This window comes from Pygocentrus nattereri, chromosome 10 (assembly GCF_015220715.1).
Source record: "Pygocentrus nattereri isolate fPygNat1 chromosome 10, fPygNat1.pri, whole genome shotgun sequence".
Lineage (NCBI taxonomy): Eukaryota > Metazoa > Chordata > Actinopteri > Characiformes > Serrasalmidae > Pygocentrus > Pygocentrus nattereri.
The window spans coordinates 28,198,053-28,215,676 of NC_051220.1; the positions used below are offsets into that span (position 1 = coordinate 28,198,053).

Genomic DNA, 17,624 nt, shown 5'->3' on the forward strand with positions numbered 1-17,624 from the left:
CTGAAAACTTTCTAAAGCTTAACAAAGTAATAATAATCCCCTAAAAGCCAAAAGGCATGTGCACTGGTCCATACTTCAATTCCTTACAATCATACACATATCTAATACTTCAACTTAAGCATTATTTTCATAGTGATTACTGAAGGTTAAGCTTTATGATCAGTATTTGAATAACAAGTCTAGAGTTCATAGGGGTTGAACTCTACTTAACTGTATTGCTTTTTTAGCTGACCTTCATACACATTCTGCTGAACCTGAGATGATTCAGAATTTGCACTTTGTTGTTGAGCATGGTCAGGGATTGCAGGCTTTAGGCTCTCTTTATCTTGGCTGGGCTGCTGGAAAGTAAACAGGATGCTTATTAGACAGGCATCATCACTGCCGTACAATGCATCTGATAGACTCTCCTGTTTTCTGTAAAGGAACAGCAGTCTGGCGCTAATGAGGTGAAACTCAATCTCATAAAGTAATGTCCTGCAATGCCATTACCATGACAGAATACTGCATCATGCAGCCACGTGTCTAAGAACCAAGATAAACTTCAGCATGACACATCTATTTCTGGTAGGGCCAATCATATCAAACTAAATATGAATATGATAGGGAAAAAGCCTAAAATACCAAAGGCTTCTAGGGAACCAGGAGATATTGAAAGGAAGCATTGGCATTTTGTGATAAAATATTTATTAATAATAAAAATTCTAAATCACAGTCAGGCAACACAGCTACTTATTTATGCCTTGTAACATGGTTCTTTAACAAATTTGAACCACTACAACCAGCTTGAATGGTGTAAGATCACATGTTGGGTAGATGTCAGATGCTGTCACTCTGTGTGCTTGGAGGTGATAAGGCAGAACCCTTGAGCAAGAGGTCTTGCTCACACTAACCATGAGACGCAACATTCAGTCCCTTCACAAGACACAGGGATGTAAATGAATAATTCAGCCTGGTCCCTGGGCTCCACGATCCTCTCAGCCCTGCAGCTGCTCGTCTCCTAGAACACATCATTGGCCGAGTCTGAGTCTCCCTCTATAGTGCTGATACTGGGTGAGTGATCGTCCTTCTGGACTGACGGCAGTCTGACTGACATAAGCCCCACACCTCCTCCTGCATGTGGAGACACTTCAGCTCCTGTGGGATAAACAGAAGTTCATTCATAATGTACTTTATGCTTTGTTCAGTGGCACAATAAACATTATTATGATACCTGTTTCTGAGGTGCCCTGATATGTTAAATGCTTGCATCACGAGACAGCACATTGGAGTGCCAAACACATTAGTAAGTACAAGTTACTCAGCATTTTTTGTTTTGTCAGGCAAAAAGAAAAAGAACAAAATCTATTTAACAGAAAAAATGACACAAAACCCTCAACAAATAAATTAAAAAACTACTTTGTCCATCCTTTGCATTTAATAATTTAATTCTTTTAGGAAGATGGTTACATTTTCTGCTTCTCACGATTCAAGTAATCCCAAAAACAGGTCTGGACTTTGGGGGTCAGTCCATTGTTCTGAGAACACCAGCAGCTACTTTGATTACTTTACAAAATTTCTTTTTTCTATTTTCTTTTCTCAGTAACAGCTTTTTGACAGCTACACATCCTTTCCGACTCAAAGTGTTGAGCTGTCTTCTCAAATCATGGACAGAAACACCTGTAGAGCAAGAGTGGCTTGATTTTCTCTTCTCTCTCAGAGATCAAAGCTTTAAGTGCTCGTTATCTGAAGGTGACAGTTTTGATGGATGACTAGGTCTTGCATTGTTGTCACGAGTCACATTTTTTATCTTTTAATAATCTTCTGAATTTCTGTTAGGAAGAAAGTCCTTTTTTCATTTTTTATTGACTTCCCTCTTATACAAAATTATGTAATATGTAATTACTTAAGAAATGTTTCCTGAAAAGTGAACAACTTATTTAATGGCTGTTTTGCCTGTAAATGAATAAATGACTTTGAACAATACTGTATATTATTAAGTGATAAATGGAATCAGTATTACTGTTGGTCTAATACTGGAATCACAGTTGACAATTACACCAATAACTTGGTGACAGAAAATTAAAAATGTTCTGTATCATATCTCATCTTATCTGAGTGGCTGATACAAAGAATATGTGGCAGCTAGCATTAGCTAACTAGGGTCTTCACAGGCAGAGTATTGCTTGTAGATTCTATGGTATTGTTGCCTATGGTAAAAACAAACAGAAATTTAACCTTGGAAGAGGAGATCATAAAATAACAAAAATGTTTAACTTTTTATTCTTTGGACTGACTTATGTCATGGCCATGTTAAATTATCAATCAACTACTCAACATATATATATATATATATATATATATATATATATATATATATATATATATATATATATATATATATATATATATATACATAGATCCATATTGTATATAGAACATACATTGAGTATGAGAATGAGCTAGTTTTATAATCTTAAAAGGTCAAATGATCAGTTATTATCCCTGAAATGTCATTGCAGGACATTCCTATTTATAACTATGTTAATTATATTAATATTCTAAAAAACATCTGCTGCATTGCGTTTTTTTCCAGTACTACCTCACCAACTTTAAAACTGTTTATGGCAACTGCTTTCACAACTTTACACCCCGTTACATAAGCCTTACAACGACTCTTTTAAGTGGCAAAACAAACAGGCATCAGCCAGCATCCGGTGCTTGGAGAAGGCACAAGCTGGAGGCCATGCAGGCACTTAGCCTGATCAATGGGGCATACAGGAGCAGGAGTGGAGAGCCCAGAGAGACGCCACCTCCTGCCTGCCCTGCTACACACTCACACTGATCAGCTCTGGCAGCACAGCCTGTGGTAGAGCTGAATCTTGTACAGTGCTTCACAGTCCAAAAACAGGCTCTTTACAGCTTTAGAAAATTACAGCTTTTTAGAGCTTCATGAGGTACACTGAATTACAGAAAGGTCTTTAGGTATCAGCCCTTGCACTGAAAACTGAATACAGTGAGGTAGTTAATTCACTTAATATCAAATGTGGGCTTAAATTTCCACATGAATAAATTGCATTACATCATCATTTACTGCCAAAAGTAAGTAAACTCTGTTAGCAACTCAAAGACAAGGTGATGTTGACTTACATTTTATACAAGTAAATTCAATGCATCACATGGCATCAGTGTGTAGAGTTGCTTCTAGCAAAATGAAAAATGTCTGCATGGCCGTATTGGGTGCTGTTCAAAGCAAACTGGCGCCTGGATTAATAAACGCATTTTATTCCAAGTATTATCAAAAACACACAAAAAATTCTAAAACAAAGGTTTAAAGAACTGATATGAAGCCATCAATAAAACTACATGAGGCAGTGATATGACTCTCAGCAGAGTATGATGCTGTTTCAATTTCAGTTTGGATTACACATTGTCTTTTGTCTGTTGCCAGTGCTGGCAGAACACTTCATATTGTGTAACTGCATAAATACAACTGCAAACACTGCAATAACATTCAGACAACACAGCAACACCACATCAGAAAATGAGAGATCATCAACATATCCTGGTTCAGCAACTATGTCTGTACCTTGCTCTGAAAGCTTCTTAGTGAGTAGTGACTATAACATTTAACTTGATAAAAATAGTGCACTGACCAGACCCAGTTTAAATTCTTTGTAAGAGTTTAGTTTCTGAAAGTATGCAGTTCATTCAGAGTCGGTGTACTCAGACTCCGAGTGCTTGAGGCTGAAATTGCTGTAGTGCACACATCACACCTCAAACCACAGTATCTGCAACCCCAGCTCCTATTTGTACGTGTTTTAATGTGTTAATGACGACTAGTCAGATCTGTGCCTTCAGCTCTGATACCGATTGAGACTGGGCTTCAGGGGCTCCAGGACCCCTGTTGCCATTAGCCTCTCTGCGTGGTTTCAGAACAACATCCATGGGCTGAACACAGCCAGGCCTGTTTGTCCTGAGCAGACTGACAAAGATCATCGTTGCGTGTGGAAACCATATGGCCTACAAACACTACAGCCCGTCTGCAGTGGAGAAAGAGAGAAGGGGACTAAATGCAGAGAACGACCAGTGGAAACAACTTTCTTTGAAGCTTAAAATATAAGTAAAAGGCCCTCAGCTATGCTGACCCAAATAGGCTTGTGATGATGAGTGATGAGCTCTAGTGAGCAGCATTCAATAAAATATACTCATAAATAGGCTCATAAAACTACAGGTGCCAAAACAGTTCTTTGGAGCGATGCCACAGAGGAACCACCTTCAGTTCCCTACAGAAATTCTCAATGGATAGTTCTTTAAATAACTGCAATTTTAAACCTAAGAGAAAAAAGAAAACTTGCACACCTAGAGGGAAAAGTGTCTAACTCATAGACTGTGGTTACTCACCGTATGCTACACATTTGACAGACAAAGGCTGTGTTAAAAATGCTGCAGATTTCCTTTGAAAACCATCCACTGAAATGTTTTAGGGAGCCAAAGGTGGTTCTTCACTGGTATCACTCCAAAAACCCCTTTCAGTACCTTTATTTTTAAGCATGTACACTTTTTAAAATACCTTACAGAGACGTCAGGATAGATTCTGATATAAGGAGAAAAAGAGAAAGAAAGCTTAAAAATATTTCTCAGCTTCAAAGAGGGGTTTCCATCCCAGGCAGCTGTTTGTCTCTCTTGCTCACTCTGCCCTTTCTGCTGCTCCTCTCGAGACCGCCATGGCTGCTAGTGGCCTGCCAAGTCTTTGAAGTGAGAGCGCCAAGGCAATGATTTCACTTTCTATGTGGGCCTTAACAAATATTCACAGCTGTGCGAATGGATCCAAACTGCATGGCCAAAACAACCAGACTAGAATGAGCAGGCAGACAGTGCTGCTGAGAGAGGAGGACACCAGAGGCTTTAATGATGCTATGATGGACTCTATGGGGCTTTTCTAATAATGAAAGTGTTTAAGAGGCTCAGCAGCTCTGAAACAGAGAAAAGCAAATATTTGTTTTCTTTCTTCCTTTGTACATACCAGAGGGGCAACAGAATTTTAATATTAACGTTACTCTCAAAGCTTTGAGGAGAAATGAGGAGAAAAAGTATTACAACTTAATACAACTGAGCCAAACAAAAAACTATTTTGAATTTTGAAAAAATGTTGCAATAAATTCAATTCATCTGTTAAAATATAATGACAAGATATAACAATACAATTCATTTCATTGGGGAAGATTTCACAACGAAATGTTAGCAACTCTTATACAAGTCCCATATCATAAAAAAGCACATTTATTTCACTTTTTTAAATGAAAGAGTTTGATGGATTATGTAAGCATTGTTTGAGTTTATAAACATACCACAAAGTCCATGGAATGAAATGGTATGAAAACTAAGCTGCAAAAGTTACACATTTTGAATGTCACAAAAATTATACATTTACTCATAGCTGCCTGTTCTGTCTATAGCAGTTTTGCCCTGTCCATTTTCACTGAAGTTATAAAGAATGTTTTAGCAAGGAATGCTTTTTGAATGTGGCACAATACAGTGAAGCTGATCAAAACAGAGATCATTTTAAAGGCACATAAAGGCCAGAAACAGCATGTTTAATTCTACGAGAGGATGGAAAATGTTAATGGAAAAATTAATCAGCCGTTTTTGGTGGATGTTATTAGTAAAAATTTAAAATAAATGTAGGACTATGGACCCTTTAAAACGTGACTGTTGCCTTTGCACTGAGGTGAGTGCCCTGTGAGGTCAGGTCATTTAAGGAAGTGCCCAGCACCAAACCTTTACATCTAAATAAAGCAAACTTCCTCAATTAGACCTTTACCTACAAGCCAAACATCCATAAAACCTTGATGGCTAAAATCATGTCTTTTGATGACAAGACGACAGAGGTCAATAAAATGTCCCCACTGAAATGACCTGTGATACACAAAAAGTGATACACACTAAAAGCTCCATTCTTTATTGATGATTCAGCAATTTGGTTCGTGCACATGCCAAGTTATCAGTTCAAGATGCTGCTTGCCCCTAAACAGGCACATCCCACCCCCTGCTGTTCAACTATTAATGAAAGATAAGAGAGGAGTTCCGTTCAGTGAAGTATTTAAGAGGATAGTGAGCTGGGCTATGAGCTTCCTGTCCCACTTATCAGGATAAGCTCCTGTCTGGAGATGAGTATTTCTCATTTCTCAACAGGAAATACTTGGCAAGCACAGTGTTAAATTTGTTCCCATGCCCTTCCAGCCGCACGAAACTCAAGGACAGGCTTTGAAGTGGCAGTGCAAATATAGTTCAATATGCAGCGGCACTTCATTTGAAACCTGGTAACGGCAAGATCAAAGATGTGACATGGTATACCTTCAATCAACAAATTTTTTCCTCAGCACTCAAGGTCAGCAACGCACGCTCTCAGCATCAAACAGGACGGGTGCACAATATTGACTATCAAAGGATACGTGCTTCTTATATGATGCAATGTTGTGATGTTGATGTTAGTGGTTAAAGTCATCCTTAACTTCAACAACAGGAATGTGAATTACCTGAGCATCCAGACCAGGCTTGCCTTTAGTGCATTCATTTCAGACATCATGTCATTCTATCCCTCTTCTGTTCATACCGACATGAAAAGGGGTTCACTATTTTTACAGCCCTTTCCACTTACTCGTGTATCAAAGCTTATCTCTAAGGCTCCACAAACCAACAGGATCAAAGATGGAAATTAGTTTAAACCAGCTGGGTCAGCCATGTCATTTAATTTTGAGTATCTGCTGGAAAAGGTATTTGCATTTTCATAGACAAAATAACCACAAAACACACATTTTAAGTACAATCAGGTGAGTAAAACCAAATGATATGCTAGACTGAGAAATATTCTACAAAATTATAGCAAAATCACTTCATATTTTGTATGTGCAAAGCACCATACTCTAAACTGATGCTTATTACTACTTTCTTGAAATTGTGATACTTTAGCACATTGTGTTTGTATATCAGGTTGTCAGGTTGATATAACACACAATAGGAACTTGTTTCTCTCAATAGTAAATGTATTTTTATTCTTACTTTTAAACTCTTACTAATTTAACCAGTTTGTTTGCTAAACCACAGCTGTCAGCTCCGCACAAATTACAAGTAGCTATTGCAGCTTTTTTTTTTATTTCCATTTAAACAAGCCATATTCTGAAAGCATGTCTCATTGGTAGAAGTTGAAGATGAAGTTTATGTTGTAAACGGAGCATAATGAGATGGGAAAGCCTTAACAGATGACCAGAATTGGATCACGCTTAATATAACTGGTACCGATTCATTAAAACATTCACCCTATGGACAAAAGTATTTTGAAACACCTCTTATTAACCGAATTCAGAGCTTTTTACAATATATTATTTGAGCTGCATCCCATCTGGTCAGTTTTTTAAGAAGTGTGTGGCAGCACATCAAATTCTGATCGCATAAACTTCCTATTCCTTTTGGTGAGCTTTTCGGTCAGCAGCTGTAGAGGAGGAACAACTAAACACACAATTCATGCAGAATGAAAAAAAATACAATCAGTCAAACAATCTGATACAGTGTTCAGGGCTTCTTTGCTTCTTGATCTACAGCTATAACCAGTTACTATATCATATGAAGGTATTCAGTCATTCACAGTCTTTCAGTCCTCTACATATTTTCTTTAATCTCTGCATTTTTTGCAGTTTGTTTATCATATAAGCTTTTGTGCACTGCCACAACAAGCTGTTCCGCCATTATTGTGACCCCACGGTTACATGCAACCATGACCATTTTTAGTGCACCGAAAATCGAGCTGACCCAGAATAAAAATCTTACACAGTGTCTCAGTCTATCAGTTTTGGGCTCAGTGTAAAGAAAGCAAAATTATATCTGCATTCATTTTCAAACAAGGTAACAATGTAAAAATGGGGACAATCCCTAGTTTTCACACAGAGGGCCAGGTGGTTAGGGCTATCCTCATCTTTCAAATTCTTAAGCTTGGGACAAAGATAACCCAGGTCAAAGAAGCTAACTGCAGGATGACCTTGATGAACTGTTGAGAGAGGCCAGGTGCAGAAGTGACCAAACACTTCAACGGAATATAACAGACACTAAGAATAAAGCAGACTCAAAGGGATGACAAATAGCACCAACATCTGGATATGTTCCAAAGTGGTAGAGTTTGAGAAGAAGATCTGACTCAAGTCTGCAACTGTGTTGAAGATGTGTATGTGTAAAAGGCACTGACAGACAGACAGACAGACAGACAGACAGACACACACACACACACAAAGGAAAGCATTCTAAGGCCTTCTCTCCAAAGACACCTGCAAATACTTAAGAGCTTTCTCCACCCTGTTCCAAGCTTTCAGGCTGACAGATGAGTACAACCCCACTCTCACTCTTACTCTCTGTCTTATTTTTCCTCTCTTCCCTGGTTGCTAGAAGGGGAGGGGGAAGTTTGGGACTGAGGTATGAGGCTGTTTGGCAATGTTCTTCTGGAGGTTATTCTGTGGGTGGTGTTTGATGGACCTTTTTAGCAGCACTCAGGGCTGTGAGAACAGTAAAAGGAAGATTTGAGCTGCGTTAACCTGAAACAATGAAACAAGGATGAAGTCACTGCTAGAACAACTTCTGGTGGAAAAACATGTGAAAACAATCAACGCATACCAAACTATTTAGAAAATACCTTTACCCATGTCATTCGAGCTTCTTCTCTGGCTGAGTGATTCTGAGAAAAGATAAACAGACAAAAGATAAACATGTTTATCTCTTACAAATTGCTGACGCAGTTAAAACAAATGAAATAACATTTATTTTTGTTACACATGGACACACTGCTTTTAAGGAACAGCCTGGAAAATAACACAATTAATCAACTTTTCCTGAACTTAAATGTAGTTGATCAGGCGAGACATGTTTAGTGTGCTTCTTTAGTTTTACCCTGGAGCTGCTGCACTAGATGTTAAAGTAGGTAACAAATAATGGAAGCTTAAACCTCACCAATCAGCATCTCGCAAACTGCAAAGACGTTACACACTTCTCTCAAACCATGTTGAAAAGACTTGTTTATGTGGTGTCTGACCTCATTTCACACTGTGTTCTAGAAGTTGGTGGTATGGACAAAAATTTCTGAAATGGTATGATTAATGTGTTTGATGGTTTCACTATGTATTAAAGCATAATGCATTTTAGTGCATATATTTTCATATAAATCTATTTCAGAAGCTTAAGTAGATTCATTTTTGTATGTTAACAGTGGTTTGTTCTTCCGGAACGCCCCTACATTCTTATAAAAAATATTATTAAAATACTTTAAATGTGCAAAATAGCAAATACAAAAGTAGACAACTTTCAGACAAATCTATACACACACGCATGCAGCAGCTTCTCAACAAAAACAATACTAAATGTTGTTTCACGTCCGAATTTCTAAAGTCATATGTCACATACGTGCGTCCAATATCTCCTTTATGACATCAACCATGTCTTGGCTGACCAACTACATTTGGAGGTATAATTTCAGGATCTTAAGTTAGGGTATATAAATGTACTATATTTAGCTGCAATTATACACCTCCTTACATAATGCCTTTTTTTGGTCAAAAAGTAGAGCAACACGCATCTCTGAAGATCAGGGATATTCTAATTTCTTACTTCTTACCAGAGTTTCTCTGGCACAGGGAGAAAAAATAAGACTAGAGCTAAGGATTGAAAAAGTAAGAAAATGTGCAAGGAGGGGTATGCACACGCGCACACACACACACCTACACACACACACACACACACACACACACACACACACACACACACACACACACACACACACACACATATATATATATATTCACCTTTCACCTCCCCTAAAGGGATGACTAGGTGTGCTACAGACAGGCACGTTCACCTTCACACTCTCCCTGCCGCAAGCCAACGTCAAAACAGTAAACAAGCAAACTCCACTCAACTCAGCTAAGACAGTCGGACTGCAGAGAGCAGAATAAGAAGCGAGTGAACGGAGCGAGTGAATGAGAGAAATTCTTCTGAAAGCATTCTAACATCCTTCAAGCATGGAACACAATAAGCTCAGAGAACAAAAAGCATGCTCTGTTCAACTGTAAAATGGTGGCCGGAGAGGAGACAGCCCTCGGTCATGCCTGCCTATGGTGGAAATGTTCGCCTGAGCAAACCCCTGCTGGACCATGACATCAGCCAGAGGAACAAAAAAGCTCCAGAAAAAAAAATCCTCTATACTGACTGTTTTGTTCTTCTGTCAGTTGCAGAAGCCCTCACAACTTGAGCAACTTCCTGCGCAGAGAATGTAGAGTGCACACTGTTTATGGGAGAAAAGCTGATGACAGGCACTGAAAGTGAGGCAGTGTGGACTGCAGGGATTCAGAGTCCTACAAAGGACCCAGCAGCAGCCTTACAAATGGAGGATAGAGTACTCTACGGGAAGTGACCACTGCGCTAGCCATCTGAATGACTGTGAGCTGCTTAAAAGGTGTTTAACAAGTCTTTGGCTCAATGTATTTCCACTGTTCTGTGACATTCTCAATGAGTAAAATGTGAGTTTAAACATGCACAAAGTATTATGGCTGAAATTCAGTGGAACGTGAAAGTGTGAAATGGGTCTAATTGAGTTCGTCTTTCGTCAGCTGGAAACATCTGCTCTGATGTTTCATGATTTACAAACACTCCCCCAGCACACCCATGCACACAGCAAAGAACCATGCAAGTGATAAGAGAGCTAATGATCGTCAAAATATCCTAACTTCAAGACAAACTTCCCATTGTTTAAATGAATAATAAAACAACTATCAAAAAACTAAATAAACAATTATCTTCAGTTGCATGCTAATTTTCTCACCAAGAACAAAGCAAAAGATTATTATTTTCTTGCATCTTTATTTCCATTGGGCAATAACAACTAGCAATGTTTGTTACCCAGTACAGTTTTAATAATGTATTTATAATAAATCATTCAAGTAGGTTTTATAGTTAATAAAAGTTTCATTATTAAATTATTATGCTTAAAAAAACATTTTCAAATATCTGCATATAACTGCATTATTTACACGGAAATAACACTTTTTAATTTTTTCCCCTCAACTTTTAGGGGCATTGCCCTGATGTTTAAAATACTTTTAAATGAATGAATCACAACAAAAAATATACAAAAGCTTCAATGCATAACATGTAGGTATGATTACTAAAAAGGACTGATTGATTAAATGATTAAAAGGTTAAAATATTAATGTCACTGGGACTCCAGTGGAGGGTTATGTATATGAAAAAGTTGGGAGGCTGTGAAATATGTAAGTAATTTCCTATATATATATATAAAATTTCATTTTGAATTTCATGACATCGACACGTTTCAAAAAAGGTTAGACTAGGGCATGTTTACCACTGTGTTGCAACAGCTCATCTTTTATCAACATTCTGAACACGTTTGGGAACTGAGGAGACCGTTCGCTGTAGTTTTGACAGTGAAATCTTTTTCTGTTCTTTCTTGATATAGGATTTCAGCTGCTCAACAGTTCAGGAGTCTCCTTCGTCATATTTTTTGTTTCTTAATGCACCAAATGTTTTCAATGGGTGACAGGTCTGGACTGTAGCACCCAGACTCTTTTGCAAAGGAGCCATGCTGCTGTAATACATGTACAATGTGGCACAATGTGTCTTGCTGAAATAATCAAGGCCTTCCCCGAAAAAAATCTGGATGAGAGCATACGATGCTCTAAAACCTGTAAATATTGTGTGCCCATAGACAACGGTTTTCAAAAGTGTTCCCATGTAGTGATTTTCACTACAAAATTGGGTCTGTTTTTAATGCAGTGCTGCCTGAGGGCCCAAAGATCACAAACATTCAGTATTGGTTTTTGGCCTTGTCCCTTGTATATAGATTTATCAGGATTCTAGAACGCTTTTAATATTATTATACAGCTTAGATGATAAAATCCCCAAGTTCTTTGCTATTTTATGTTGAAAAACATTATTCTTGAATTGTTTGTATTTGCCTGCATAGTGATGAACCCCTCCCTATCTTCAGACTGACACTCTTTTTATATCCAATCATGGTACTGACCTGTTGCCAATTAATCTAATTAGTTGTGAAATGTTCCACCAGGCAGTTTTTTTTGGATTACACAACGCTACAAGTCCTTTGTTGCCCCGTCCCAACTTTTTTTGAAATGTGTTGCTGGCATCAAATTCATTATAGGCATACATTTTTCAAAATAAAAATATAATTTTTCAGTTACATTTGATATGTTGTCTTTATACTATTTTCAGTTACATACAGCATTTAAATGATTAGCATATTATTGCATTGTTTTTATTTACATCTTGCACAATGTTTCTGGAAATGGGGCTGTATATATTTTATATCTGAGAAACATATATTTATAAAGCTGTATGCATTTATTTGCTCACAATACTAATATTACAATAAACATGAATTATATTACTGCAGAAGTTGTGACAGTATGTATATTAATCCATGTTTGTATAGTATGTTTCACCATTTGAAAAACCATCTTCAAGGAAGCCTGTTATTTGTAGTTATAATACCTAGTTTGTCTAAGCAGTACTTCACGTTAAACCAAGTGTGGTGATGAAATTGAAAAAATGCGTTCATCTTAACTGTGATGAGGAGAATGTAAGTACTAAGGTCATTGGCAGAAACGGGCAGTTTTCTTTAGTACCTAAAACATGTGACCAGTACTGCGTATACATATATATTTACAAAACTGTGAGAAAGTCCTTTTCTCTTCGAGACCTCAGGCTGAACCAGGCAGAAGATAATAATATTACTCTTTCCTCTTCAGATAACAGAAGTCTCCAGGATGAGTTGTGGCTCTGGCAGAGAGAGGAGTGGTGGAGAAGAGAGAGTAAGGCAGAGGAGAGGTCATCCCTGGAGTATTGGAAATCCATCAGACTTCCTATCCCCTGAAGACAGATTAAGTCAATCAAAGACATCAATGGCTCTCTTAACTAATCCTTTTCTCTTTGCTTGTTTACACCACTGTTGGGCAAAACTGTATGGGCTGCTGATTGAGGCATTGTGTTGCAAAGTAGCCATCCCCTCTGCTTTTTAACCAGCCCCCAACCTCTGAAACCTCTGAGGTGGACCTATACCAGGACAGCTAATTGAAAGTCAGGGGTTGTGACCTTTGAGATGGGGGCAAAATGACCCTACCCTGAGCTCCGGACAGGAGATGGTCTTGGCTTGGGCTGAGTGAGAGGGGCTTGAGGTTGGGCTCGGAGCCAGAATCTCGTGGAAAGTCCCTTCAGTCCTGCAGAGCTTCCACTGATAGAGGGGTCGGTGGGGGGCAGCTGTGTGAGTGGAAAAGCCTAGCAGCAGGGGGAAGGGGGATTTGCATTCAGCCAAAGCGAGCTTTCATCCACCCCTTCCTTTCTAAGCCCAGCTCTGTCCCATCCATGGAGGGTTAGGGAGGGGTAGGGTGGTGGACAGGACATAGCCCCTCAATGCTCCTTTCATCTGGAACTGGTGGAAGGGGATCTGGACATAAATCTCTAAGCTCACAGTGATTTTATTCAGTTATGACTCTTCAGGAAAGGTATTATGAAATCTCAAATTTAAATTTTTATATAACTCAAAAAAAAAAAAAAAAAACTCAATACACAAATGTGACTGGAAAATACATTTTTCTTCATAGCTTCATAGTGCATTTATTTTCAATAATTTAATAAAATATGCCATAATTTAATAAAACTGAACCAAACTAACATTTAATTTTCAAGTTTTTTTAAAATTAGCATATATTTAATATTATTATAACTGATTTTTTTTAATAAGCCATGAGAGGCTGCTTTGTGTCCAGCTTAACAACACTGCATAACCATGGGAAAATCACTGTAATGCGAGGCTTCTCATGTCTTTTTTGATGTGTGACATAATAAAATAAATCATTATTGTATTTAATATCAGTTCCCATTTCATAAAATCAATTTTAGCATACCAAAACCTTTGCAGTTGAATCAACACCCCTTTAGGCTGATGCACTGCAATTCATCGATACATCTTTACACCACTAAGGAGATGTAAGCAGCAATGGCATAAAGAAGCAGTAATTCATGTTGGAAGATCAGGCAGTGCAGGCCTTGCCCTCGTAAAGCGAGGTCAAGCAGAGGAGAGAGGAGAGGGTCATGCAAGCCGTGGCTCAGGGTCAGGGACAGCAGAGCAAGAGATCTTATCCATCTTCGTCGGGGGAAAGCCCCTCAAGGTTTCTTTAAAAAAGCAAAGGGGCCATTATCTTTCTATCACGCAGCTAGGGCCAATCTTACTATTTCAAGACAGCACAAGTTGTATTGCAATGCTCCTCACAATAGACTGGAAAAGACATTAAAATACAACCCCATGCACTTTCACTATCAGATATTTTGGGGGATGATACAATAAAGAAGGCATCTGTTGGACCCGTCAAAATAGTCTTAACCTGAGCAGTGGGGTTAGAAAGTGGCAACATGAATCTGTTATAACGCTCATACAAACACCTGGCCTACAGAGGGAGAACTGAGTTCTGTCGCTGAACGCTTGTGAGCTATACCTATTACTATACAGTGCAACAGGATATTCAAATATAAAACCTTCCAACCTTAATACTCAGTATGCTTTTTTTTTTTAACAGAACAGCCCAATGCATTTAACAGAAGTGAAGTCGATCGGGGCTTAGAGAAGCATGCCAAAATAGGGCCACAGTGTGCTCCTGTGGCCCACTGCTTTGGACTAATGGTTATTTTTAGAGAAGTGGGTTATTTGTCCCAAGAGGACCTATGGGACCTTCAGAGACCGTGCCTCAGAAATGGATGAGAAAAAAGGGACCAATTTCAAAGCAGGTCAAACACAGAGGTGAAATGATTGTGAAATCAACTCTGCTCCAGAAAAAAGGCACAAAGAAACTTTAAAGAAATCTGTTTCTCCATCCACCCTCCAGCTTAATGTCTTTCTCAGCTAGAGGTCACAGCTTGTTTCAAGGAACCCTACCAAAAGGTAGAATGCTATATGCAGGAACAAAGGCTCCACAACTGTATTTCATTCTAAAAACACCATCACTGAAGACTATAAAAAACACTAGTGTGGGTTCATTTTGTATAATGACTGTCCATTTGGACACAGGAAAGTGCAATCTCTCTGAAATAAGTCTGTCTATGAGTCATGTAACCAAACAGCTGGAGAGACATAAAAGAGTGCAGCATTTGAACACACTTATCAGCAGGACCACACAGAAGCTTAATTCATCTATTATAATCACTCACACTTAAACAGTACTAAACACAAACCTCATTTCTTTTTGAAAGCATGCTTTGGCCAGTGCCCAGCAAGGGGCTAACTATGCACAAGAACAATTCTTTGAAAAAAAAAAAAGCAATAAACGGTTTTCAGATGGGCAGCTTTGTTGCAAAAAACACCAATTTCCCCTGCAATGAGTAAAACAGCTTCAGTCCATTTCAATTGAGACACAAATAGCAAAACATTTCTCACTAGTTCCTCCCTTCATGTGTGGTTGGCAATGGTCTCTAGGGGTTACAATTCTCATGCAGGGTTGTGCCTCCCTTCAACTCCCACTGACAGGGTGTCTATCTCCAGTCTGATATTGCTGTAAACAATATGCCGGCAGGACTATATCAGAAGATAAAGCAATGGGAAGTGATGACAAACCACATTTCTGTTTAGGGTGCGGATTTTAACATACAAACACACACGCACGCACATATTATATTATATATACATACATACACACACACACACACACACATGTACATGTGCATATTTATATACACACATATTACATTATATATACATACATACACACACACACACACATGTACATGTGCTTATTTATATACACACATATACACACACATATTATATTATATATACATACATACACACACATGTACATATTTATACACACACACACACCTGTACAACATACCACCACCACATCAGTGTCACAATGATCCACAACCCAAATAATCCCACCTCTGTGGTGGTCCTGTGGGGGACCTGACCATTGAAAAACAGGATGAAAGGGGTCTAACAAAGAATGCTGATAAATAGATGGAGTACAGCCTGTAATTGCAGAACAAAAAAGTGCTCCCATTTGTTAAGTGGAGCTGATAAAATGGAGGAGTGTTGTTTGATGATGGTGGTGAAGAACCCTGTCTCATATATCAGTTCAAGATCTGGTGACTACAAGTTCAAGATCTGGTGATCTGGTAACTAGTTAAGATCTGGTGACTGCAAGGGCCACAACATCTGATTTATATAATTCAGTGACCTCTTGTGCCCTGTGGATGGTGGCATTGTCATCCTGGTTCCATTCCAGGAAAATCTCCCCCAAACAAATATTAAGGTATGTACTGTTCTCTTGGTGTACACCACACATGCGCTTTCCCCACATAGGCTATATGGTGAATGATGACTCATCTAACAATGTCACTTGTTCGACACCTCTGTAGACCTGTGCCTGTCACACTAATATAATATTACACTAACACAGTAAAGGAATGTGCGCATTCAGCCATAATTTCCATCCTTATTTTTCTGATGTCTTTCTCATAGATGTAAATGCAGATATCACTTTAGTCCTTACTGAAACAATACGCAATTGAGCACACACTCCTACCACCCACTGCCAAATAATGAACCCGTCTTTCAAAATTAAGAACAGGGCCTGTTCTGCATTTTATACATATGCAGACAACATTGAGCGGTATCTTACAAAGACAAACTAAAAGCAATAGCCCTGTAAACAAACTGTGTGACTGTAATGAGCAGGTTATCCATGCTGTTCCTATCTATGCATTCCATGATTGCCTGTAGTGAGTGTAGCTCAGGTATGAGGGAGTGAGCTCCCTCTGGGAGAGTGTTTGAGTGCGTATGAGCTGTAATCATTGAGGAGTGGAGAAGAGAAAGGGGCAGGGAGCACCCGTGGGCAAACTGCCCAGCTTCTCAACCATCTGTGAACACAAGTGCATCTGTCTGTAGGGCTGTAATTATCAGCTATGGAGAGGAGTGGGAGGGAGACAAATCAAAGATTAATATGTATCGCAGCACAATACGCAATGCAGAGCTGCTCTGACTTTACAAACCTTTTGTGCAGTAATTACTGTGGATGCGACATTGAGAGTTTAGTTAGAAGGTACATACAAGGTACAGAACAATACTGTTAAGAAAAGACGCAGTGAACCTTAAGAGCCAGGTACCCTGGCAGGTGCCAGCACAGTCCTCAGAATAGAAATACTCAGGTCAGACACAGACTCTCTAAATTTAGTGCAGAGTGTCTACCTTTAGGAATGCGTGTCTCTTTGTAGATGCATGAATAGACAGGAGTGTCTGCCAAACTATGGAGAAACATAACACGTCAGATCACACGGTGGAAGTGAAGTGTGGACATTCCTTTTCAAGTCTTAAAATGCAACAATTTACATTTACAATGCAAAAAGACCAGAAAAAACATGCATGATCAGAGAAATTGTGATTTGCAGGATAAATGTGCTCCAGCAGAATCATTAAACTCACTCAATCTCAATCGGCTGATGACTGACTAATCAACATACAGTAATTTAATTTCAACCCTTGCAAGAAGCCAAATGTAATTATGAGCCAGACACTGTGGGTGTATGAA

General features: G+C 38.7%; 1 protein-coding gene across 8 annotated transcripts in view; it reads right to left on the reverse strand.

The window, feature by feature from the left end:
* Window positions 1-713: 713 nt before the first annotated feature.
* Window positions 714-17,624, reverse strand: part of kiaa0586 (KIAA0586 ortholog) — a 131,089-nt gene continuing 114,178 nt past the window's right edge. For 5 of the 8 annotated variants that reach the window (XM_017699852.2, XM_017699846.2, XM_017699848.2 and 2 more), the window contains 2 exons: window positions 8,657-8,698; window positions 714-1,134 (listed from right to left, as the gene is read on the reverse strand). In XM_017699852.2, the coding sequence (XP_017555341.1) occupies window positions 998-1,134; window positions 8,657-8,698 (179 nt within the window). In that variant the 3' untranslated portion in view covers window positions 714-997. Of the gene's footprint in view, window positions 1,135-7,073; window positions 8,559-8,656; window positions 8,699-17,624 lie in introns of those variants that run through there. The other 3 variants (XM_017699849.2, XM_017699853.2, XM_017699851.2) reach the window with 3 other exon arrangements.